The following is a 22230-nucleotide window of genomic DNA, read 5'->3' on the forward strand; positions in this document are numbered from 1 at the left end:
TCTTTATTGAAAATACAAAATAGGACCGAAGGGGATTTTAAATTAAAAAATGAGGATGAGGAGCATGAAATAACAGTTTGAAACCCTATTTTTAAGAGTTAAAAATCTCCTCATGGATTGTCGAGTTTCGACTCGAATTCATAATGTGCAAATGACGTCACTGGCCGTCGGGATTTCAGCCAATCGCTAGCGAGCAACGCGTGGCGTCAACTGGTAAACAAACAGAAGCCTGGCGGCCATTACAGTCTGAGGCGCAAGCAAGAAATAAAACGTTTGTGGTAAGTCTATGCCAGCAAAGTCCGTTCTTTGTGTTCAAAAAAGTACATTTGGATCGCACTGACATTGTTATCGACGCGGTGACGTCACACGCCGACGTTTGTCGTGCTGCTAACGATTAGCCGTGGTGGCAAGTAGAGGTTACAAATACTTGGGTCCTCGACGTAAAGCACATTTGGTGGTTTCTACGTGAGTATTGATTTGTGTTCCCACTTCAAACTTTTAGGCGCTACATTGGTAAACATATTTATACTTTTACTCCTTTAGCACTTGTTTTCAACTTCGCGGATGACGACACGATTTAAAAATGACGTCAGTAGAGAGTTTTGGATGGCTTGATTGTGATCAGAAAAAAGGGCGACAACCAGAACGCATTCATCACGATTCGGAGAAGCAACTATGACTACGAGGTGGCCTGCGACAAAAATGAGTTTGACTCTCACCCTTCCGACGTCTCAAGTGGTTAAAGAGTTTATTTATTGATTTACATTCAGAAACAAATGAGAAAGAAAGTAATTGGGATCTATCAGTATGGAAAAGGTTATAAAGTCATTTCTAAAGCTTTGGGACTCCAGTGAACCACAATAGTGAGAGCCATTATCCACAAATGGGGAAAACAGAGAACAGTGGTGCACCTTCCCAGGAGTGGCGGGTTGACCAACATTACCCCAAGAGCGCTGTGACGACTAATCCAAGAAGTCCCAAATGACCCTACAACGACATCCAAAGAACTGCAGGCCTCACTTAAGGTCAGCATGGAGGAGTTCCAAGATGAAAACCAATGCTGAGCAACATTAAAATATGGTTGTGGTCGTGTGATGGTCTGGGGCTGTTTTGCTGCTTCAGGACCTGGAAGACTTGCTGTGATACATGGAACCATGAGTTCTGCAGTCTACCAAAAAATCCTGAGGGAGAACGTCCGGCCATCTGTTTGTGACCTCAAGCTGAAACGAACTTTGGTTCTGCAGCGGGACAATGATCCAAAACACCCCAGCAAGTCCACCTCTGAATGCTGAAGAAAAACAAAATGAAGACTCCGGAGTGGCGTAGTCAAAGTCCTGACCTAAATCCTATTTTTAAGCTCATGCCACAGCATGCATGAGCTTGAAAAGGCAATGAATGCTGGAAAACCCTCCAATGTGGCAGAATGACAACAATTCTGCAAAGATGAGTGGGCCAAAATTCCTCCACTGCGCTGTCAGAGACTCATTGCAAGTTATGGCAAACGCTTGAATACACTTGTTGTGGTTTTTGGATGAGGGGAATTCTCCCTCAATAATAAGAACCTTGATTTAAAAAGTGCATTTTGTGTTTACTTGTGTCAGGTGCGCGGCCATGAAAGACCCGAGACTAAGTCACGCGACGCTCGCCGCCGACACAGCCCCGAGCGACCGAAGCGACGCACGGGATTCCGACCCGTTCGCCGAGTACGTGTGGATGGAGCACGAGGAGGAGTTCGACAGGCAGGTGAGGTCACGGCGAGGTCACGGCGAGGCGAGCGAGCTTGCTGATTGGCTGCGGGTGACGGGGCCCGTAGGTGGAGGAGGAGTTGTGGGAGGAGGACTTCATGGAGAGGTGCTTCCAGGAGATGCTGGACGAGGAGGAGGAGTCGGAATGCTTCGTCCCGTCCAGAGACCTGCCGGACGACCGTGGACGCGCGGTCGACTTGCCGGTGAGGCGCTCACGTCCGGAGTAATATTCAATCATTCATTCATCTGCTGTAGCGCTTCTCCTCACGCCGGCCGGACTGTTGAACGGCCGACGCTGTACATCGAGCGAGAATGGGAAAGAATTCCACCTGCAAAGCTTCAACAAATCGTGTCTTGAATGTTGTTCAAAGAAAAGGTGATGCAACACAGTGGGAAACGTGACCCCCCCGTCTGTCCCAACTTTTTGGGAACGTGTTGCAGCCATCAAATTCCAAGCTCATGATTATTTGCTCAAAACAATCAAGTTGATCAGTTTGAACATGAAATATCTCGTCTTTGTCGTGTATTCAATGAAATTTAGGTTGAACATGATTTGGAAATCATTGTATTCTGTTTTGATTTCTGTTTAACACAACGTCCCAACTTCCTTGGAATTGGAGGTGTCAAAATACTTCAATAACTGTCCCATGGTAATGTTCTTGACATAATTTTGAAAAGTAGTAGTAGTCGTTTCTCCCTTGTGTTTTGGCTTGCGGTTTTCGGCCTCGGGTTCCTCCGTTCGGGTGAGGAATGCTCATTTCGGTGCGTCGGGAGTTGAAGTAACAATCACGGTTTTGGCCGGCAGCCCTGAGACCTTTTGCCGAAGCAATTGGATGGAAAGCTTCGAGTCTTCACACGGCTAGATACACATTGGGCTTCAAAGGTCAACTTTCTCTCGACCTTCTTCAGGTCACAGCTGAGCTGGAGCCTATCAAGTGTCTTATGTCAGATTTTTAAACAAATAGTGGCGCTTCAGTTGGCACGCGACTGTTTTGGCATTGCGCCTCCCTCCCAGCAGAGGGCGACATCTGACTTCGCTTTCGCTCCTTTTTCTTTGCTGTGTGCAGACAAACATGATCAGTGTCCTGAACCCCAACGCCAAGGAGTTCACGCCGGGCATCCAGAAGCACGTCATGTGACCGATCGACAAAACGGCCGCAGCTTCTCTCCCCGTCGGTGTGTGGGCGTGCCCCGAATGTATTTGTGCACTCTGATTGGTTCAAATGTTATGTCGTGTTGCGCTGTTTTGGCTTCAGGTAGGTGCCGTGTTACCCACAATGCTTTGCTACAGTTGCACGCTGCTGTCTTGTTTTTCTAAAGGCACTAATCTACTGTAGAGAGCACAAAATGTTAAAAAAACATCTATTTTTCTTAAACTATTTGGAAATAAATGTTTACGGAAGAAAATGTGTTTTTGTACTCTACATTTGAAATCATTTAATAAGCTGACCCAACAAAGTGCTAAAATATATCTATATTGTCATATAAATCTAACGAACAATGTGGTTCCACGACTGACGCGACATCCGCCGAGTTGCATCACTTGCAGCGCGTGTGTGGTAAATACATTAGCATTTTGAAATCAAAAGCCATATTGTTTGAGCTGGGTCATCAAATAAAAACACGTTAGCAGCAAAAAGTATGCATGAAAGTCACTCTGTGTTTCCATTTTTAAAAACCATTTTCTCCGCTTCCTGGAAGAAAGGGCCGAATTAATCAAACCTACTTATGTTCAACTGCTGATTACTAAAGAACGGAAAGAGGTAGAAACCAACTTTTTCTGGTGAAAGAAGGGAGTCTATTCTTTCTTTCGAATAACTTTAAACGTTGCGCGTCATTGAATGAAGCTTGCGGTTTTAAAAGCACTCGCAGGATTTGAATGTAGCCTAACTTCAGCAATCCACCACCTCGCCCCCCCAAACAGAATGGCATCATTCTGCGGTGAAGAAAAGTGCCAGGTTGCGATGAGTCGTCACGCTCAATGCTGTCCCGCGTCTCTTCGACAAAATAGGTGTGTCCTGATGCGATCTTTGAGATCGGAAATCAGTCCCATGTCGCAAAAAACCGAGCCGTGATCGGACGAACTGAATTTGCAGAACAAAAGAATGAGGTTGCGAGGTCCAGATGTGCACAGCAGCAACGGCGATCTCAACAATGCCCACAGAGGCAGCTGAGCACCTCCACACTCACGACAAGATTCCTAGCGCCGCCACGCGCCCGGTTGCATCAAGAAGTCCAAAAGGGATTTGCCGCACAAGTGGAGAAAGCAAATGCGGTTCCCACCATATAGTGACAGTAAAAAATAACTGCATTTTAAAAGTATCTTGCCTGGCAGCTCCATCCTCATCAGCCTTCTCCCAATATCCTCACTAGTTCTCCTCTGGACGTGTCCAAACCATCCAGGTCTGCTCTCTCGAACTCCATTCGTGGTCAAATCATTTCAACCCTGACTGCCTTCCCACCTGGTCTCCTGGACACCTTTCTCCTTATCGTCGTGTCAGCCAACTCCCGAGATTTTCCTGTCATAGTCCCCACATTCAGTTCTAGGCTCTGTGCTTTCCTCTTCTCTTTTCTGCCGAAGAACCCGCTTTCCACCGCTCCTCCTCCGTCTTCGACCCACAGTAGCTGAATTTCCACCGGCGCCCTGCAGGTTTATAAGAAATGTAAAAAGCCAAAATATTGATCAATTATTTTCAATAAATTCATTGTGCCAAAGACCAACTGAGCCCCCTCCCATAGAAATAATCCAACTAAAAATGAGAGTGAATTATTTTATTAGAATAACCAATTGCAGCTATTTTACAGCAAATGTAGGAGTGAGCTGTCCTGATTGTCTGTGGCAAAACCAAATGTGGCCCCTTGAGTCCAAACGTTGGGCCAGCTTCGTTCGCCGGCGTCCTCTTGAGTCTCTAGAGCGCCCCCTGGGCCAGCTTCCTGAAGAGCTTGCGCCTCTGCGCGGGCGTCATGTTCTCGCAGCTCTCCAGCAGGTTGGCGACAACCAGCGTCCGCTGAACGCTCGTCGACTTGACCCACAGGCGGCCGTTCATGCCCGCCACCAGCTCGCAGGGGAACAGCTGCTCCAGCTCCGACCGCAATTCACTCTCGGGGGCCAACAACCTGGGAGGGGGAGGGGCGGGGTGGGGCGTTAACCCCTATTTTGTGCCCTCAACGTATCCCACAATGCATCCATCAACGATACTCACTAGCAAAAAGTAGTGATTAGGAGCGTCCAAAGTTTTTATTGAGGACACATACAGATTGCACTTCATCTTGTTTTTGGGAACAAATTCAGTATGATGTAGGTCAAATAATGCTAAACAGTAAACCATACTTAAAGAAAAAAAACTACAAATCTAAGCTTGGTGTTCTCAAAGCAAAAAGTCATTAGTGTGATTAAAAAAAATAAATTTAAAAAATCTGGAATTCCCTTAAACTGCTGCCCATACGACCCGACCCCGGACAAGCACAAGAAAAAGGATGGATGGATGGATGGATGGATAATACAGTGGACACCTGCTAATGGCGGGGAATAGAATTTTTTTTAGCACATTTTTCATTAAGCTTTAAACAATTTTCAATAGGGTGTGATATCTTGTAACATTCAACTTTTGTTTCATTTTTTTTTTTTATTGTGTACTATCCTTCAACATAACTTTCTCATAACCTTTTGCTTTTTTATATGAGAATGTGCAGCGGGGCAATAAAAAATGTGCAACGGGCCGTAGTTTGGACACCCCTGGACACGGTTCGCAATCATTCACTCATTCGCGACTCCCCAATCACTAAAAAAGGGATTTTTAGTGGACATTTTGGGAACTTTCTAGGAGGTCCACAAGTTGAAGTGACCACTCCCAAGTTGGAACAGCCACTTCAAATTGCAGCTCCAGTTCGTCCCCTAAAATGCCACGAAAAATCCCTCCATAGTGATTAGAGAGCAGGAAATGAGTGAATGTTTGCCAACGCAGAAACATTCATTGAGTGCCTACTCAGTACATAGGACATTAGGACATTACATAGGAACCATCTAGGTCCACTATATCAACATAAAGAAAAAATAAATACACAGTGCGCTCATACCGCCTGACAAGACCCAGTGAGACCCTGAAGAGAAGACCACCCGCTCCAAACACTCCCATCCCATTGGCTCGTCCCGCACTGTCCACGCACACTAGTTCCGCCTCCATGTCCTTATTGGCTACGATCAATTGCGCAAACAGCAGGTCGCCCACCTGCAAAGAGGAGGGTGAGCGGCGGGTGACGCAGGCGTACGGCCAGAGGTGGACGACGCACCTGCACGTTGGGTCGGTTCCTCTTGGTGGCGCCTTCGAAGGCCAAGTAGGACAATGACGCCTGCTCGCTTCCGCCCACGTCAACCTTGAACACGTCGCCAGACTTGGACGTCACGATGCCGATGACAGTCTCTCCTTTGGCCGGAACGTACTGAAAATAAACACACACACACACACATATACATATATATATATATATATATACATACATACACACACATACGTGTGTATACACGCATAGAGAGATGCTCCCAGCATGCTTTGCAAGAGTTTGTTTCACTGAGGAAGCACAACTCCTTTCAAAAATGTTTATGAAATCGTAACACGGCCATGCTCTCGTCGCTGTTAAAATAATGAACTCTGGATAATGTGTTGACGTGATTTGCCAGAGAAGTCTGCTCAGAACTTGTATAGGTCCACTTCCTGTTCAGATGCTAATGGGGCTAACTTTAAAAAACTTTAACAATGTTTTGAATCATGCAACTTTATACATTTATAGTAAACACTACTTTTAGGGTTTTTTGTTTTGTTTTTAAATCCTTGAGTCACTTTTGAGCTGTGACTGTCGCCTCTTGATGACGTAACCCAGGCGCCTCACCAAGTGGTAAATGGACTTCACTTCTATAGCGTTCTATCTGTGGCCAAAGCGCTTTACAAAGCTTCACATTCATACAGCAACGGGCGACTGGGAGCAAATTAGGGTTCAGTGCCTTGCCCAAGGACACTTCGACATGCGGACGGTCGGAGCCGCGACTCGAACCAGTGACCGACCCGCTCCACCCACCGCCCCAGTGCCCCACAGCCAGTAAAAGAAGAGAAAAAGAAGAAGGCCTTCGTGCGTCACCCGTTTGTGCTGGGCGTCCATCCAGAACATGTTGGGCTCTTTGTGTCGCAGTACCCCGCTTTTGTACACCAGCAGGCGGTCGCCGCTCCGCCGCAGCCCGGGCCCGCAAACCACCTTGTCCGGCTTCGACGGGCCCGCCAGGGGGATGGTGTCGGCGTCGGAGGCCCTGTCCAAGCAGAACTCATCCCCCGGCAACAGAACCGAGCCTACTTTGCCTTTTAACCGCGAGAACATGACCGCTTTCTGCCGTCCACTGTGTTCCGCTCGCACGTTTTGATGACCGTCATTCGGCCGCAGCGACATCTGGCGGACGGGAGGAACTGCGGTTTTTTTCCATTGTTTTGTTTGGAATGAGAACAGGAGGAACTGTGCGACAGAAAGGAGAATTCCAATGGTATAAGCATCGTTTTCCTGTGACAAATATTCATAAAGTTAGGACTCTTTAAGGTGGCACATCTGCCTCACAGTCGTGAGGTTGCGAGTTCAAATCCGGCCTCGCCTGTGTGCCGTTTGCATGTTCTCCCCGTGCCTGCGTGGCTTTTCTCCGGGCACTCCGCTTTCCTCCCGCATCCCCGCAACATGCGTGCTAGGTTCATTGAAGACTCTTGAGTGCGAATGGTTGTTTGTCTCTATGTGCCCTGCGATTAGTTCAGGGTGTACCCCGCCTCTCGCACCAATGCAATTGTGGGAGGATAGGCGCCAGCACACGCGCAACCCGCGTGAGGAGAAGCGCTACAGAAAATGGAGGGATGGATGACTCTTTCAAACTGGTGAAACTGGTGAAACTAGGGCACGTGTTCTACGTCGTCAGTAGCGGTATATGCTAGTGCTAAGGTGATCAACGCCAAGGCGGAAGACAGCGGTTCCACCGCCGATCCAAATGCGCGATCGCGAGTGTGGCTCGTTCGGCCGCCGATACACACGTATGCCGATATTGGGGCGCTATCTGAAAGGTCGTGTTTGTGTGGCGTTAGCAGAACCGACACAACTACAGCTAAACTCGTGAACTTAATCACAACAAAGTTTTCCAATGAAGGCACTATATGCGCTTAACTGTGATTCTTCTACTTCAGATAACGGTTAAGCGTTAATTTTGAGGTATTTCTCGACACTTGAGTATTTTAGGTAGCATTTATTGGGACATTGTGTCCATGGCTCTGTGTGAGTCAAGTCCATTTTATTTTCCTGTATCAAGCGCCAATTCGCAACAGTTATCTCGAGGCACCGGAATTGTTTGTCGAAATGTCATTGTGCTTTGTTGACATTTTTGTGTGCAGTGACAATAAAGCTCATTCTGAGATGAGACAATCACAGAAAAAAGATCAAGTACCAAGAGAAGGATTCAACAATATGTATTTGGTTAGCTGTGATAAAGTGATGTAGTAACACAAAACTGTATAAGCAAGTGGTCACATGGTTCTTTTACTGATTTTCTCCGTGGCGCGGTGATGTTCAGGTGCGCGTGGAGACAGACAGCAGGGTGACTTTCGTCCTGGGCCCGGATGCGTACGAGGAGTAGGACGCTTTGTTCGGCGGGTTGGCCGGTGGCGGAGCGTTGCCGCGGCAACAGAGCAGGCTTTTGGCCTTGTCCCTGAAGTCCGCCGACACGTAGTAGTAGATGAAGGGGTCCACGCTGCTGCTGAAGGTGCTAACGGCCAAGCTGAGCATGTACGGCACGTACACGTCCTCACCTGCGCCGTCGGCGGCGGCGTAGGTGAGGAGCAGGAGGACGTTACTGGGCAGCACGCAGACCACGAACACCAGCAGTACCAGCAGCGTGACCCGGACGGCGTGGGCGTAACGCTCGCCCTCGGCCATCAGCGCTCGCAGGACGCCGCAGTGGCAGAACACGATGACGACGAAGGGCAGCAGGAAGCCCAGCGTGAACAGCGTGACGAAGTAGGGCAGGAAGAAGTTCTCCTGCTCGCGCTGGGGAAGCGCGTCGTGGCAGGTGGTGATGTCGGGCCGGTCCAGAGCGTACGTCTGCTGCGACGTCAGCAGCGGCAACATGGCCGCCAGCACCGCCGCCCACACCAGCGCTGTCATTTGCAGAGACGTCCGCCGGCCGCGCAGGGTCTTGGCGCCGAACGGGTGCGCCAGGGCCACGTAGCGGTCCAGAGCCACCAGCGCCAGGCACAGCACCGACCCGTACATGTTCCCGTAGAACGAGGCGGTGACAATCCGGCAGAACGGCTCGCCCAAGTCCCAGTGGCTCCCTCGGAAGTGGTACGCGATGCGGAAGGGCAGCGCCAGCAGCAGCAGAGAGTCCACCGCCGTCAGGTTGATGAGCAGGACGGTGGACGGGAGACGCTTGCTTTTGAACACCAGGATCCAAAGGGCCAGCAGGTTGGCCGGGAGACCCGCCGCCAGGGCCAGGAGGTAGAGCGCCGGTAGGTACAACTTGCTGGTCGGGGCCTGGATCTCCTTCAGCTGCTTCTCGCTCAGAGTGGTCACGTTGCACGACACCTTCAGCCGGAAGGCCCGGAGACCTGCGCAGACACACCGCGACACGGATCACTGTGCGAAACCCAAAGAGGAGTTTATCAGGACCGTCTCCTTCCAAGGCCAGAAGGCGATGAGGCGAGGCTGGAAAACAGCCAGCAAGTTGCCAAGGTACTTGAGAGAGAAGTCTACGTCGTGGAATCACAATCCGCTTTACTGACGACCAAGTATGTTCAAAACACACAAGGAATTTGTCTCCGGTATTTGGAGCCACTCTAGTACTACAGCGACGTTACCAAAAGATACATTTAGGACATGAAACGCATACCCGGGTCTACCCTCAGCCGAGTATTTTTCTCTTGACTGCTTTTCATCTAGGGGCATTTGAAAACAAACTTCTTAGTCCTGAGGGAAGTAGCTGCTCAGATTCTTCACACCACCGGGAGGATGATCCGACAAGCGTCCACACCCGAAGACATGACAACGTGTCTCTAGACGTGCACAGACCAGACCCCGTCACAGTGTGTAGACCCGCAAAGACGAGAATCTGTGTCCTTGTCGAGACCCGGAGAAGGCGGGACACGGGTTCTCGTCTCGTCTTCCTTCCGGGTAATAGGTCACCTGCGTCGTACCGAGTTTCCAGCTGGATCGGAGGGTCTTTTCAAGCAAACTGGCCAAGTCACGTTTGGTGAAAAGAATGATGGGAAACGAGGAGAAGAGTCAACTCACGCACGGACATGCCGGAACATTCCTCAGTGGGACCGGGAGACGACGACGCGCCGAGGACGGATCGCGGCAGCCAGACCCAGACCCAGACCCAGACCAAGACCTGAAGCCCAAACCACTTCATCTTCTTTTTCTCCTTCCTCTTGTCAATTTGTACCAGTGGTAAAACTCCAATTCTTTCCTCCCACAGTGTTTTTTTTTTTTGGGGAAGTTAGCCGGTCGTTGGAAGGTTGGAGCAGAGTCTTCTCCCAAATTTCCTTGGTATTCCTCTTCTTTCTCCTCGTCCTTCTTCCCGTGCAGACGAGCGAGGGCACGCGAAGCTCCAGTTGCTCGGTCTCATTCCACTTCAAGCCTGATGCGCTCCAGATCTGTTCGGAGGAGAGGTTAGGACTTTGCATGTGGAGAGCGGTCATCTGTGATGAAGAGATGAAGTGCACGCCGGGTAGTCGGGTAATGATCCGACACAGCGGGGCCGCGCCCGTTTCCTGTTTTCACGCCACCGTCCGGTCCTGATAAGGACACTTCCCGTCCGTGGTTCGAACGCTGCGGTTGCCACGGTGACACATTCTAGTTCACGCGTCTAAAGCGTGCGTCCAAATACTTCAATGTCCACAACAGTTCTTCAAGTCGTCGAGCGGCCCGCTACTTCGTCATGATAGGATTTATAAATCGCTTTAGAACTTTCCGGTAGGTTCTTGTCGTGTTCCTCTATCGCTTTTGACGGTTGTCGTCGTCATAATTGTTTAGCTCGGAGGAAGCAGAAGTGAGACGAAATCAAATGTTTCATCAAATGTTCTTCCACTTCCCCTTTCTGTCTCGGGGAGAGAAATTCCTCCTCCGCATGTTGCAGCAATGATTACACGAATATATAGTATCCATATTTATATGATTCGTATTTGAATGTCTGTCATTGAACTGTACGTTTCTTTGCACATCTCCCTTCTCGGCTGCACTGTTTGCATAATGTCGTCGATGACCGCTGGCCACTTTCTGCACCATTTGCACAATGGTCGCGGTATTAGTTAGGTTCAATTGCTGGAAATTGCCATTACATGAGCGTCGGCGCGCTAGCGGTCCACTTTGGTTGCTCAATGACTCTCCGCACGCGCGATCGATGTCCGAAATGTATCCGTCGTCATAGCGACTGTCCGTCGTCGTACCGGAGCGGCTCCGACCGACTTCCTTTCGTTTCTTCTTTTCTCACACTTGGCCAATGAAGCTGATTCGGATTCCGCTCAAGTTTCAATTGAACTATTATCCATACACATGAGGTTGTATTATAATTCATGATTGTAATATTCCATATCACTGTGAAGAATATACTTCCCACATGTCACTCATTGTACAAATATTACTGTTGAATAATTTGACTATCTTACAGGTACAGCTCCAAAAATTAGAATACGGTTGAAAAGTCTTCCACGATATCGATGCATGTAACACTTCATTCCAAATCATTTTCATTGTTTGCGGCGTAATACTGCAAGTTTGGCTTTTCGTTCACTGCGCGCTCGAATCATCGAAGTTGTGCGCGCAACTTTTCCCAATGAGGGGGACTTTTTGAATGGGACCTTTTGAATCGGACCTGTAGAATGGGACTTTTTGAATCGGACCTTTTGAATCGGACCTTTAGAATGGGACTTTTTGAATCGGACCTTTTGAATCGGACCTTTTGAATCGGACCTTTAGAATGGGACTTTTTGAATCGGACCTTTTGAATCGGACCTTTAGAATGGGACTTTTTGAATCGGACCTTTAGAATGGGACTTTTTGAATCGGAGCTTTTGAATTCCGTTTCGCTTTCGACACGATTCTAATGGATTGCGATCTACCTGTAAAATGACTTTGCAAATACCAAGATGCAATCATGTGGTTATGAACTTGCTCCTGATTGGTCGTATGAGTTTTTTTTTAATTTTTTTTTAACATGATTTCTATTATTGTTAAATCATGTGTTCATGCTTCATTATTTTCGCTATTATTCCTTCTTTTCAATAAAAAGCTGCACTCGACCACTGCATGTTCTCGCGATACTTGATGTAAATCTCGGCGGAAAACACACGCTCACGCGTTCGTCACGTGGTGCGGCGCTTGCGAGTGTGAGTGCGCATGCGCGCTACGCCACAGCGGTCGGCCCGAGCTGGGGAAGCTTCCACGGCAAAAAAAAAAGGCTTCAGGAGGCCCGCACGAGGACAACAACAGCAACAGCAACGAGAGTCCTGCGAACCGGGACCCGCACGGTCCGCCCCTGCGTCCGCGTGCACGCGCCGAGACAAAGACGTGAGTCGTGCACGAGCCTCTTAAATGCGAGCTTTAGTTGTTCTACTTTGTACACAAACACACACGTTCGGCAGAGGCCTGATGATGATGATGATGATGATGGTGATGGTGGTGGTGGTGGTCATCATCTGTCCAGCCTCGCTTGACGTGATGGACAAGTCTAGAAAGACGCACGTACGCTTGAGAGAACATCTTCGAATACACTCGCACGCCAAGTAGGCCGTCAAAACATCAACATGAGGGAAATTAGAGGACACGAAAAAACAGGGAGGGGAAAAAACATGGAGGGGATGTGCGGATGGCGACGCGAAGGGCAGTCGAGAACGACTTGCAGAAGTTGTGAAAGAAATGTGGAAATGAGAGTGGCCGGTTGGAGAGCAATTTTCGTTTTGTCAACGGGGGGGGGGCACAGTTTGAAACACACACACACACACAGCGTGTCGAAATGGATGGATGGATGCATCCATTGTGTTTGTGCACAATGAAGCTGGACATCCTCACATCACATATTCCCGTTTTTTAGACACACAACATTTCAGCAACGCGGAAATAGTGGTCCCCTTCTCGAAGTCTTCGCTTTTTGATACAAAATCAGGCATTGAACACTTCGTATGTGGTGCGCGTCGCCACGATCTCCGAGTCCGGCTCGATCACGCGTGATCTCGCAAAACCGAAGACCGGAAGACACTTCCGATATGCCTCGATGTAAACCGAGTATCTCCGAGGCCAGCGGAGGCGGGACCGTTTTACACAAAACACCGCACGACGTCGGGTAGGACATGTTTGTCGCTTTTATGTTCAGTAGTCTACAGGGAACTTCTCGATTGGCGACATTCCGTTCCATGTCGCGATTCCGCCACACGCATGCCGGGTTTTGGTCGTAAATATTGAACGCGTTCATTATTGAAGCATTTAGGGCCTGAGCTCTTTCACACCCTAAAATCGGGACAAATTCCCTCTTCTCGCACATCGGACCGAAGGACAATCTTCTAGGATCATCTTGCAAGACTTCAAAGATTGTCTGGCGTTAGACGCGCTCGGTCGGGAAGAGGCGGAATCGGCACACAATCGTCTTCCGTGCCGGTTGGAGAACGCCGGCACGGAAGATCGCGTGTCGTGTAGATGACGTAGCGGCCACGCGTGGAGGACGCGGTCAGACGTGTGAAGCGCAGGGAGACGTGAAGTTGACGTGTAGAAAAGGTGTCGCAGGCGTGTGGGGGAGACGCGGCGAGGAAGCGGGAGCGTCGCTGGGATTCCGCTCATGTGAATAACAATCAAAACCTGATTTTTCTTCTGCCCCGTCGACAGTTGCGGATGAGGACGGCATGACGTCCCTCAGCCGGACCGGGCTCCGCGTCGCCTCGGCGCCGGCGCCGGTGCCGGTCCTGGTCCTGGTGCTGGTGCTGGTCCAGACCCGATGGGCGAGGGCGGGCCGCTCGGACCGCGGCGGCTCCGTGTCGGCGTCCGAGGAGTACGTGAGCGCCACGGTCAACGCCAGCGCGATGGACGCGCGAGGACACGCCGTCCACGCCATGAGCAGCGACGACGGGACGTACGGGCAGAACTCGCCCAAAGTGGACGCCCGTGCGCTGCTCGTCGTCACGCCCGCGCCGCGCCGCGGAGGTGCGCCGACGCACAAAAGACATACACGCGCGATCGCAAACACAGAAGCACAAACGCATCCACACTTTAAAACACACACGCGTACTAATAAAGACAAAGAAAAGCACACAAATACAGACGAACACAAAACAAATGAACGCACACAAGCACAAAAAGACAAGTGCACTAAAACGCACACAAACAGACAGGTAAAAACAAAAATACAAATAAACAAAACACACAGAAACAAAAACAAACACACAGAAACAAACTCACACAGACGCACGCACTTTCGCTAACAATTGCAAACAAACAAAAGCAGACCTACGAACCAAATAGACAGAAATGCACACAAAGTAGGCAGGCGCCCACCACCAACAGCGGCGCCATCATTTGATCGGGCGTACCCGTCTGTCGCTCCGAGCGGCTCCGCCTCCTCCTCAAGCCCCAAAAACACCTCATGAGCGACTCGTCGACGTCGCGCTCCAAACGTCGTCGGCGGTACCAAAGTCCGCTCGTCCCTACGAGCCCGAGCGAACGCTGCGCACAAACGGCGCACAAAACGGACCGACGCCAAGGACGAGGTCCTTGGCGTCGGTCCGTCGGGGTTAGCTCGTGACCTCCGGTCCGCATCTTCGAGCCTGCTGTCGATGCTTCTGCACGTGTGCTTTCTCACTTTGGTCGTCGTTAAGACCGCGACGACTGCGAACCCGTACAAATGAAGGACGACCTCATGTAGAGGGAATTCCACGCAGTGTACGGACCGCACTGGTGAACAAGCAGTTTTTCAACTGTTACATTTCTTTTCCCCAAAATGCTTGCAAAAATCTCAAGGGTTATTGCAGCAGAACCCAAACTCTTGACGCCGGTCGGACAGGGACTGAACGGCCCGTAGTAGGGAGTCTTACTACGGGAGCTCCCTCCACGGGACTCCCCAAGGAACGCCAAGCCTACAAAGCACATGTAGATCGGTCGGGCAGACTCCAGAACCTTGCTGACGTTGTAGCGCTGTTCCGCGGCCGGGACGGAAACCTCTTCCCGGATCTGAGATTCCACAGATCCCGACGGATCCTCCTCTCCAGCGCTCCCGAATAGACCTGACCGGGGAGACCGAGGAGTGTGATCCCCGGTCGTCGCCCCGAAGTCCCCAGAGTCTGCTTCCCCCTGAAAAGTCGTGTCGGTGGAATTGAGGACTGAAAAGGTCGAGGTGAGCAGTGCCCCATCTTCGCTACACGGTGCCGACGGTTCACCGCTTTCCCCTCCTGAGATGCCGGACGGATGCTGGGCTAGAATTTCCGAAGCCGTGCGGAATTCATTTGAAGGCAAAAATGAACGGAATCCGTTTTGGAATAAGACAATTTAGCTGCACCGATAACATGACATTCTCATGATCGTTCCCTCTGTTTCTCGCTCTCTCGGGTCTCCTGGAGGTTTGAGTTTTCCTCGCCAGGTGTACCCAAAAGACCACAACGACAAAAATGGAAATCGATCCGGCGGCGGAACCTGCGCCATCAAAAGAGCATTTCAATGCCGTGAATCCGAACCGTAGAACGGGTTTGGGCTTCAGTGAGCTCATGGGGAATTGTCACATTGTTTGATTGAACTCTTGCGAAGTAACTACTTGTGTATTTATGCGTGTGTGTGTGTGCGTAGTTGTGGATCGTCAGGGCTGCGACCCCAACACGCGCTTCGTGGCGCCTTCCCGCGGCGTCCAGTGGGTGGCGCTGCTGCAGAGAGGAAACTGCACGTTCAAGGAGAAAATCCTGAAGGCCGCCGCCTTCAACGCCTCCGCCGTGCTCATCTACAACAACTCCACCAACAAGACGGTCAAGATGGGTCACGAAGGTCAGAGCTCGTGCGCTAATGTGCTAACGTGCTAACATGAGCCACAAGGCTCGCCGGTCCCGGACTAGTAAGTCCCGGTGCTCCTGGTTGAGCCGATCGTCGTGACCAGAAAGGTCCCGGTCCCGACGGTTCTCGCCGCATCGATCGGCGTCCCTCCCGTGTGACGTCGCGTCTGTCGTCTTGCGTTCAGGTACGGGCGACACGGTGGCGGTGATGATCACGGAAGGTTACGGCAAAGAGATCCTGGCCCACCTGGAGAGGAACCTGAGCGTGGTGGTGACGGTCCTGGTGGGTCAGCGCAGTCCCGCCAAGAACATCAATCGAGGCTCGCTGGTCTTCGTGTCCATCTCCTTCATCGTCCTCATGATCATCTCGTCCGCTTGGCTCGTCTTCTACTTCATTCAGAAGATACGATACGGCGGCGCCCCGCGGCGCGGACACGTACGTCCGGGTGCGCGTGTGTGCACGCGTGTGCGTGCGGACGGGTGATGACAATGTGTCTCCTCTCGGTGTGATCCCAGCGCCGTTTGGGCGACGAAGCCAAGAAGGCCATCGGGAAGTTGACCACCAGGACGGTGAAGAAAGGAGATAAGGTGAAAAGTCTGCGTGTGTATGTTTTTGTTCGAGACGCACATTTGAACGTGAACGTGAACGTGAATTCAGCTCGTGTGTGCGTAGGAGACGGATCCCGACTTCAACCACTGTGCGGTTTGCATCGAAGCGTACCAGCTGAACGACGTGGTCCGCATCCTTCCCTGCAAGTAAGTCGCGTGATCGCCAGCTCGTCCCGTCGCGGGACCGTCGTGTGCTCTCGCCCCAAACAAAAAAGCGGTCCTACCCGCGTATGAGCTCTCCAGACCACGTGATCGCACGGTCGCCGTGTCACGCGTGTGTGCAGGCACGTGTTCCACAAGGCGTGCGTGGATCCGTGGCTCCACGAGCACTGCACGTGTCCCATGTGCAAGCTCAACATCCTCAAGGCTCTCGGCATCGCGGTGAGTCGACGCGCGCTTCCCCGAAGGCGCTCCCGTGTCGGCCGCGCTTCCCGACGTTCCCGACGATGTGTGTGTGTTTGCCGTGCAGAGCAGCGTCCCGTGCGCGGACAGCGCGGTTCTGGACGTGGAGCGTCCGGGTGCGGATCGGCCGCCCGCCGGCCGCGGGGCGCCGTCGGGCCGGCGCGGCGGCCGACCCGCCGTCAGCCTGGAGCCGCTCAGCCCGCCCCGCCCGGAGGCCCCGCCCCGGACCCCCGCCCCGGACATCGCCATCACCGGTAAGACAAAAAAGAATACGCCGTCCGGGTCGAGGCACGGGCAAAGGGCGCCGTGACAAAACCCGCAGGAACTTTCAATGGCTGCAACAGCGGGGTCAAAACTACGGGCCGGGGGCCATTTGCGGCCCGTTTCTTTAGCGGCCCACGGCTCACATACAACACAATACACAAACTCATCAAATCAAAAAATCACTTTCATTTCATCTATATCAAAACAGTCTATCTCTATAGTAAACACCTCTCCCGGGTCTTTATCCATATCAAATACATCCTCCAATACACCCATTCACAAATCACAAATTCAAACACACACAAAACATGGGGCCACCCCTTTCTCCCGTCAGGGCACTCTACTCAATGACATCGTCAGCGTAGCATTAATACATGTATAAAGCTATCTGCAAAGTCTCGAGTTGAAAACTGTGGCATACTTAGCCTACATCGTCAACACTGAAACATAAATGATGACTGGGCTCGCTCAATCATTAAAATGAGCACCATAAACGAGGATTCCCTCAGTCTAGTCACCCACATGATGTGCTCGACGCTCATCACCCTTTCACACGTCACTCGTCAGTCGCTAGTATCACGTTACTCCCACCCCCACTAGCTTCTCCCTTGTGACTTTGGCAGCTTAGTCATTTTGGTGTTTCCTAAATCCATGAAATATGTTTGAAGGGAAGTGCTGAGGAGAACAATTTCTGTTTCCAATTGTCACCATCTCAGTCGGGCGAGGCTAAAACGAGCCCGACGACGCACACGAGCTGGGTCGTGTACTTTCTGGCGCGAGAAGTGCGGCAGTATTCACCGCAATTGCCAGCTACTTGGTGATTTCCACCACTAGAGGGCATCGTTAGCCATCGAGCGCTGCCGACAAGCCGGAAAATGGGTCTTCCCTCAAGTGTAAATTTGGCTCCGAGAAACGCTCGTACGCTATTTTGTTTCCGCTTGTTAAACAGCACAATAGGGCAGAGATTACAAAAAGCAGGAACAGAACTGCAGTGGACATAAAAAGTCTACACACCCCTGTTCAAATGCCAGGTTTTTTTGTTTTTTATGTAAAACAATTTCGACCAAAAGAAATCGTTTTCTGAATTGATTTATTGAATTATTTAATTTCTCTTTTTGAGAGGCGAGGTGAAAATAAAACAACTGACATTTTGTATGTGATTGACTTGGACTTTGCTCATTTGGCAGGCTTGTTAAAAACACTCTTTGTCAAGACATTTTGTGTCCCTTTCTGGGCACTTTAACCCCGCGTTGGCCCCCAATTGAGAAATGGGAAACGCATTTGAAATGTCAGTTTTACCGCTGATCAGGTTCATTTATCACGGCAACCAAATTGTGCAGCCCCATGCTTATGTGACCACTTTCGAATCAGTTTGACTTCCAACTCGTCAACTTATCTCCACAAGGTATCTTTTCGCGTGTAGATTTTTTGACACATCATTTTGCACATTCATTTTTTTTTTTTTTTTTACAGATTTTTAAGGTAGATTTTTTTATTTTTTGTACACAAATTGTTTTTGAGATGTTTAATTTTTTGTAACGTTTTTATGACGATGAATATTTTACACGAAATATTTTAATGTTTTTTTAAACATTTTTATGACATTTAAACACTAAAACAAAAATTGAGATGTTAAAATTTTTCCAGATTTTTTTTTTTTTTAGAAATGTTGAATTTTTACGCACTGGTGATTTTAAAAAATATTTTTCTAGGTTTATTTTTATTTTATTTTTGTTCCCCCCCACACTGATTTTTTTTTAGCTCCCCCCCCCCCCGAAATATAGCTTGTGGATCTTTTTTTTTTTTTTTACACTGAATTTTGTAGATGGAAAAAAAGTCGTGTCTCAATCCAAAGTTTGAAATTGAAAATTGCAACTCCTGAATGAATGTGAAATTGAAACGAATGCGATGTTTGTGTTTTTGTGTGTGCGCGCGTGTGTGCATACAGGTGGTCGCTTCTTCACGTCGACGCCACCTCCTCGCATGGAGCTCCCGGACCTCCAGGCCCCTCTGGACCTATATGATGACAAGTCCTGAAGGCTGTCGCCATGACAACCCCTCCGCCTCCCTCTCGCACGCACACACACACACACACACACACACACACACACACTCACACACAGTGTGACTTGTGTAAGGACACCATAGTATTCCAAAGTGTCGATGAAGCGGATCCATCTAGCTGTGGTCTGACTGGGCTTTTGGAGTAGAAGCCGGCAGGAATTCTCCACAAAAAACTGAATTACTTCCCAGGTTCTGCACGCGAGTGTTTGTGTTCCTTAAGGCTTAGAGAAGTTCTGCTCGGACCTCCGGGTGATGATTTCTCACTTCCCGTTTCCCCAAATGTTTGGGAATCTCCAAAAGCTAGCCGGGATGTTTCACTGGGTGACGAGGGTCTCGAGTTCCTCTCGAGGATCCTGGAAAAGTTGGGAGGATCTGGAGATTGTTCCTTGGTAGAAAAGCGAATTCCTAGAATTCCAGAGTGCCTGAACGTTGGTGAGTGGATGCCACTGCAGCTGGATCACAACCAAAGAGCCAGAACCACCGGACCTTTGAAGCAAGCCCAGTCCAGTCCTGGGACCAGAACCAGAAGTAGAACTTCCTTTGAGAAAATCACGTGACCTCGAAAAGCCCCGACCAATCACATTTCAGGGAACGGCCCCTCACCTCCCAGCGAGTCCCGCCGAGATTCTGAGCCGGGCGTTCCCCGTGTCACGTCGCTATGGTAACCGTGTTTGTCGCCGTTTCCTCTCTGAGCGGTGTTGCGAAATCCGCTCTTCCGCTCCGCATTTTTCGCGCCAACTTCGACGATGATTTTGGACTCCAAAATGGAAGCCAGGCTTCCATTTCTATGCTAACTATTAGCCTAGCCTAGCACAATAACTGCTAGCCAAGATTTGCACAAAAGACAGAAGGGAAAGGATAATACTAGCCTAGCTTAGTTTGTCTCATGTTAGCATAGCAAGACAACGAGGGATTAAAGAAAAAAAAAAAAAGGCTAGTTTAGCTTTGCAGGAAATAAAGGGAACACGCACGTGAAAGTCGCGTCCAAACATCAACTTATGTGCTTGCTAACGGGCCGATCGACTCGTTAGCCGGGCAGCTAACGAGTCGACGACATCGTCGAGTGAGACTTCAGGCGCCGCCATACGGGCTTCCAAAAACCATCCCTCCGTTTCTGTCGTACGACCTCCCCGAAGCGTCCCTCCGTCTGCGCCGTGTCAACTCCCGGAGTTTCGCTTTGACGGCGGCGCAGGTGTTAATATTGTTCATAATTAGCATTTAACCCAAATTTATACAATCTATAGAGCATTATGATACGGAAATATATATTATTCAATCTATAGACAATTAGAAATGTGAGCCAAAGCTTACAAAATACGTCAATAATAACCACGTGTTGTGCCATTTGCATATGTAGTCATCATAAGGAACAACAGATAGAAATTCATATTGTAACTGAACACCAATATATCTTATGTATTTCACATTCATCACCGCGACACCAATGGGAGGCGTGTGATTGGTCAAGTTCAATTGTGGGTGGGGTCAGTTGTGAGGCCGGTGAGCCACGTCAATCAAGATGTGAAGCAATACGTATTGATCTGTCATGAATGTCCTTTGCACATCACTGGATGGTATGACATGAAACTAAAGGTTTTAACTTTGTAATTTGATGACTTCAAATATGAACCGAGATGCAAAAGTGACGTATGTATGAAACATCAAGTTAATGTCCTGTAGTTCTTTTGATTATTCAAATGCTGTCAAATCATTTCACCCGTTGGACCCGCCTCTACTGGTCACCTGGTCCTGCCGTGCAATGTGATTGGTCCGTCACCAGATCACTCAACATTCTCTTGGCAGTTTTGTTGATGCGTTCACTTTTTTGTTTCCATTATAAATAAATGATGTGAACAATTTTTTTTTTTTTTTTTATGAACGCTGCATGGAGGAATGTATTAATTTCTGTGACAGTTATTGTTTCAAAACCTAAATCATCAAAGCTCCCAATTTTATTTCAGCCAAAGATATTCAAATATTAACTACTGCGGCTGGCTGGGAAGTGCAAAACAATATTTCAAATTGTGAAAGACATTTTAGAAAACAAATGAACAAAAGAAATGTAGGTTTCAGAAACCAAATGAGCAAAAGCGGCAAGGGAACGTTCCAGATGGCGGATTGCCAGCGAGAGACCGCAAGCGATAACGTGACCGACGGCGGCGACATTTTGAGTTGCTATTGAAGCGGCTTCAGGTGACCTTGTGACCGTTTTGTGGTCAACGCGTGAGCCGCTTTTTGTACGCCGTGCGGTCGCCAGGGGTCTTCACGGCACCCGACCGAGAGAATTGAGGCCAAAGGTCAACAGACCGATGCTGAACCGAGTAACGTGGTCACCCACCAGAACCATTGGAAGCTGCGTCGCTTAGCGGCTGCTAACTTTCTGAACGATTGGCACGGAACTCCGGTCGCTCCTTTCCCGTCGTGTCGTCGCTTCGTGCAGCACAGAAGCTCGAAGTGTAAACGTAGACCAAAAGGAAGGTTTCGGCTTGAAGCAAAATCACATCGAGGTGCGTGATAAGAAGTACTAGACTGATTTGACGATCAGACGATTGGCTCCGGTGGAGGAGTGGCACAGTCACATTTATTGCAGCCAATGAGGTTTTTAGCGTGACATTCGGAGAGTGTCGTGTACGCAGACGTTTGGCTCACGATGTTGTGGTGATGGTGCTATCTGATCAGGTCAGGTCAAAAAAAACAATCGGGTACCGCCACATGGACCTGATTTGAAGCGTTACATTGTGAGATGGCGGAGTGCAACTCATACAGAAGACCTTAGAGCTGAAGTGGAAGTGCCCGAAGAGCTCCGAGACGGAATTGTAGCGAGGTCGCAAAAGAATTTCAAAGAGCAGAGTGGCCTCCGGCAACCTTCAACGCTGCAAGACTCAGTTAATACACACTTCTGAAAAAAACTCATTGTTTTGATCAATAACTAATGATATTCTTGTGTGAACACTGATCATGTGAACGATTTCGCACATTCTTACATGCAGTTCCGAACTCTCCATCCATCCATTTTCTGTCGCGCTTCTCCTCACGCGGGTCGCGGGCGTGCTGGAGCCCATCCCAGCTGTCATCGGGCAGGAGGCGGGGTCCACCCTGAACCGGTCGCCAGC

General features: G+C 49.6%; 4 protein-coding genes across 5 annotated transcripts; 2 read left to right on the top strand and 2 right to left on the bottom strand.

The window, feature by feature from the left end:
• The first annotated feature begins 129 nt into the window (after positions 1 to 129).
• Positions 130 to 3387, top strand: LOC133485164 (polyadenylate-binding protein-interacting protein 2-like). Its single transcript, XM_061788571.1, has 4 exons — positions 130 to 278; positions 1602 to 1743; positions 1814 to 1948; positions 2813 to 3387. The coding sequence occupies exons 2-4, from the start codon at positions 1612 to 1614 to the stop codon at positions 2882 to 2884; spliced, it is 339 nt and encodes a 112-aa protein (XP_061644555.1). The 5' UTR covers positions 130 to 278; positions 1602 to 1611; the 3' UTR covers positions 2885 to 3387.
• A 1115-nt stretch (positions 3388 to 4502) lies between these two features.
• On the bottom strand, positions 4503 to 7169 carry exosc3 (exosome component 3). Its single transcript, XM_061788562.1, has 4 exons — positions 6879 to 7169; positions 6036 to 6185; positions 5823 to 5974; positions 4503 to 4862 (listed from the first exon to the last, which is right to left on the bottom strand). Exons 1-4 carry the CDS (start codon positions 7110 to 7112, stop codon positions 4655 to 4657), a joined length of 744 nt encoding a protein of 247 aa, XP_061644546.1. The 5' UTR covers positions 7113 to 7169; the 3' UTR covers positions 4503 to 4654.
• A 1045-nt stretch (positions 7170 to 8214) lies between these two features.
• On the bottom strand, positions 8215 to 12638 carry LOC133485157 (proteinase-activated receptor 4-like). Its single transcript, XM_061788555.1, has 2 exons — positions 12392 to 12638; positions 8215 to 9367 (listed from the first exon to the last, which is right to left on the bottom strand). The coding sequence occupies exons 1-2, from the start codon at positions 12516 to 12518 to the stop codon at positions 8331 to 8333; spliced, it is 1164 nt and encodes a 387-aa protein (XP_061644539.1). The 5' UTR covers positions 12519 to 12638; the 3' UTR covers positions 8215 to 8330.
• Positions 10595 to 20976, top strand: rnf130 (ring finger protein 130). 2 transcript variants are annotated; one of them, XM_061788554.1, is made up of 9 exons: positions 10595 to 10733; positions 13635 to 13949; positions 15582 to 15773; positions 15964 to 16214; positions 16295 to 16366; positions 16452 to 16534; positions 16672 to 16768; positions 16857 to 17043; positions 19002 to 20976. In XM_061788554.1, exons 2-9 carry the CDS (start codon positions 13652 to 13654, stop codon positions 19088 to 19090), a joined length of 1269 nt encoding a protein of 422 aa, XP_061644538.1. In that variant the 5' UTR covers positions 10595 to 10733; positions 13635 to 13651; the 3' UTR covers positions 19091 to 20976. The 2 variants fall into 2 exon arrangements, with proteins under 2 accessions (XP_061644538.1, XP_061644537.1); XM_061788553.1 differs by lacking the exon at positions 10595 to 10733 and adding an exon at positions 10818 to 12326.
• The last annotated feature ends 1254 nt before the right edge of the window (positions 20977 to 22230 follow it).

Source organism: Phyllopteryx taeniolatus, chromosome 10 (genome assembly GCF_024500385.1).
Source record: "Phyllopteryx taeniolatus isolate TA_2022b chromosome 10, UOR_Ptae_1.2, whole genome shotgun sequence".
NCBI classification, from domain to species: domain Eukaryota; kingdom Metazoa; phylum Chordata; class Actinopteri; order Syngnathiformes; family Syngnathidae; genus Phyllopteryx; species Phyllopteryx taeniolatus.

Excerpts from the sequence above, each read along its gene's own strand:
- LOC133485164 (XM_061788571.1), top strand. The coding sequence starts at position 1,612 with ATGAAAGACCCGAGACTAAGTCACGCGACGCTCGCCGCCGACACAGCC. Across the intron at positions 1,744-1,813 it reads AGGAGGAGTTCGACAGGCAG|GTGGAGGAGGAGTTGTGGGA; the intron begins GTGAGGTCACGG and ends CGGGGCCCGTAG. Across the intron at positions 1,949-2,812 it reads GACGCGCGGTCGACTTGCCG|ACAAACATGATCAGTGTCCT; the intron begins GTGAGGCGCTCA and ends TGCTGTGTGCAG.
- exosc3 (XM_061788562.1), bottom strand. The coding sequence starts at position 7,112 with ATGTTCTCGCGGTTAAAAGGCAAAGTAGGCTCGGTTCTGTTGCCGGGG. Across the intron at positions 6,186-6,878 it reads TGGACGCCCAGCACAAACGG|TACGTTCCGGCCAAAGGAGA; the intron begins GTGACGCACGAA and ends GTTTATTTTCAG. Across the intron at positions 5,975-6,035 it reads GGAACCGACCCAACGTGCAG|GTGGGCGACCTGCTGTTTGC; the intron begins GTGCGTCGTCCA and ends TCCTCTTTGCAG.
- rnf130 (XM_061788553.1), top strand. The coding sequence starts at position 12,005 with ATGCTTCATTATTTTCGCTATTATTCCTTCTTTTCAATAAAAAGCTGC. Across the intron at positions 12,327-13,634 it reads GCACGCGCCGAGACAAAGAC|TTGCGGATGAGGACGGCATG; the intron begins GTGAGTCGTGCA and ends CCCCGTCGACAG. Across the intron at positions 16,769-16,856 it reads TCAAGGCTCTCGGCATCGCG|AGCAGCGTCCCGTGCGCGGA; the intron begins GTGAGTCGACGC and ends TTTGCCGTGCAG.
- LOC133485157 (XM_061788555.1), bottom strand. The coding sequence starts at position 12,518 with ATGTTCTCTCAAGCGTACGTGCGTCTTTCTAGACTTGTCCATCACGTC. Across the intron at positions 9,368-12,391 it reads TCATCAGGCCTCTGCCGAAC|GTCTCCGGGCCTTCCGGCTG; the intron begins GTGTGTGTTTGT and ends GTGTCTGCGCAG.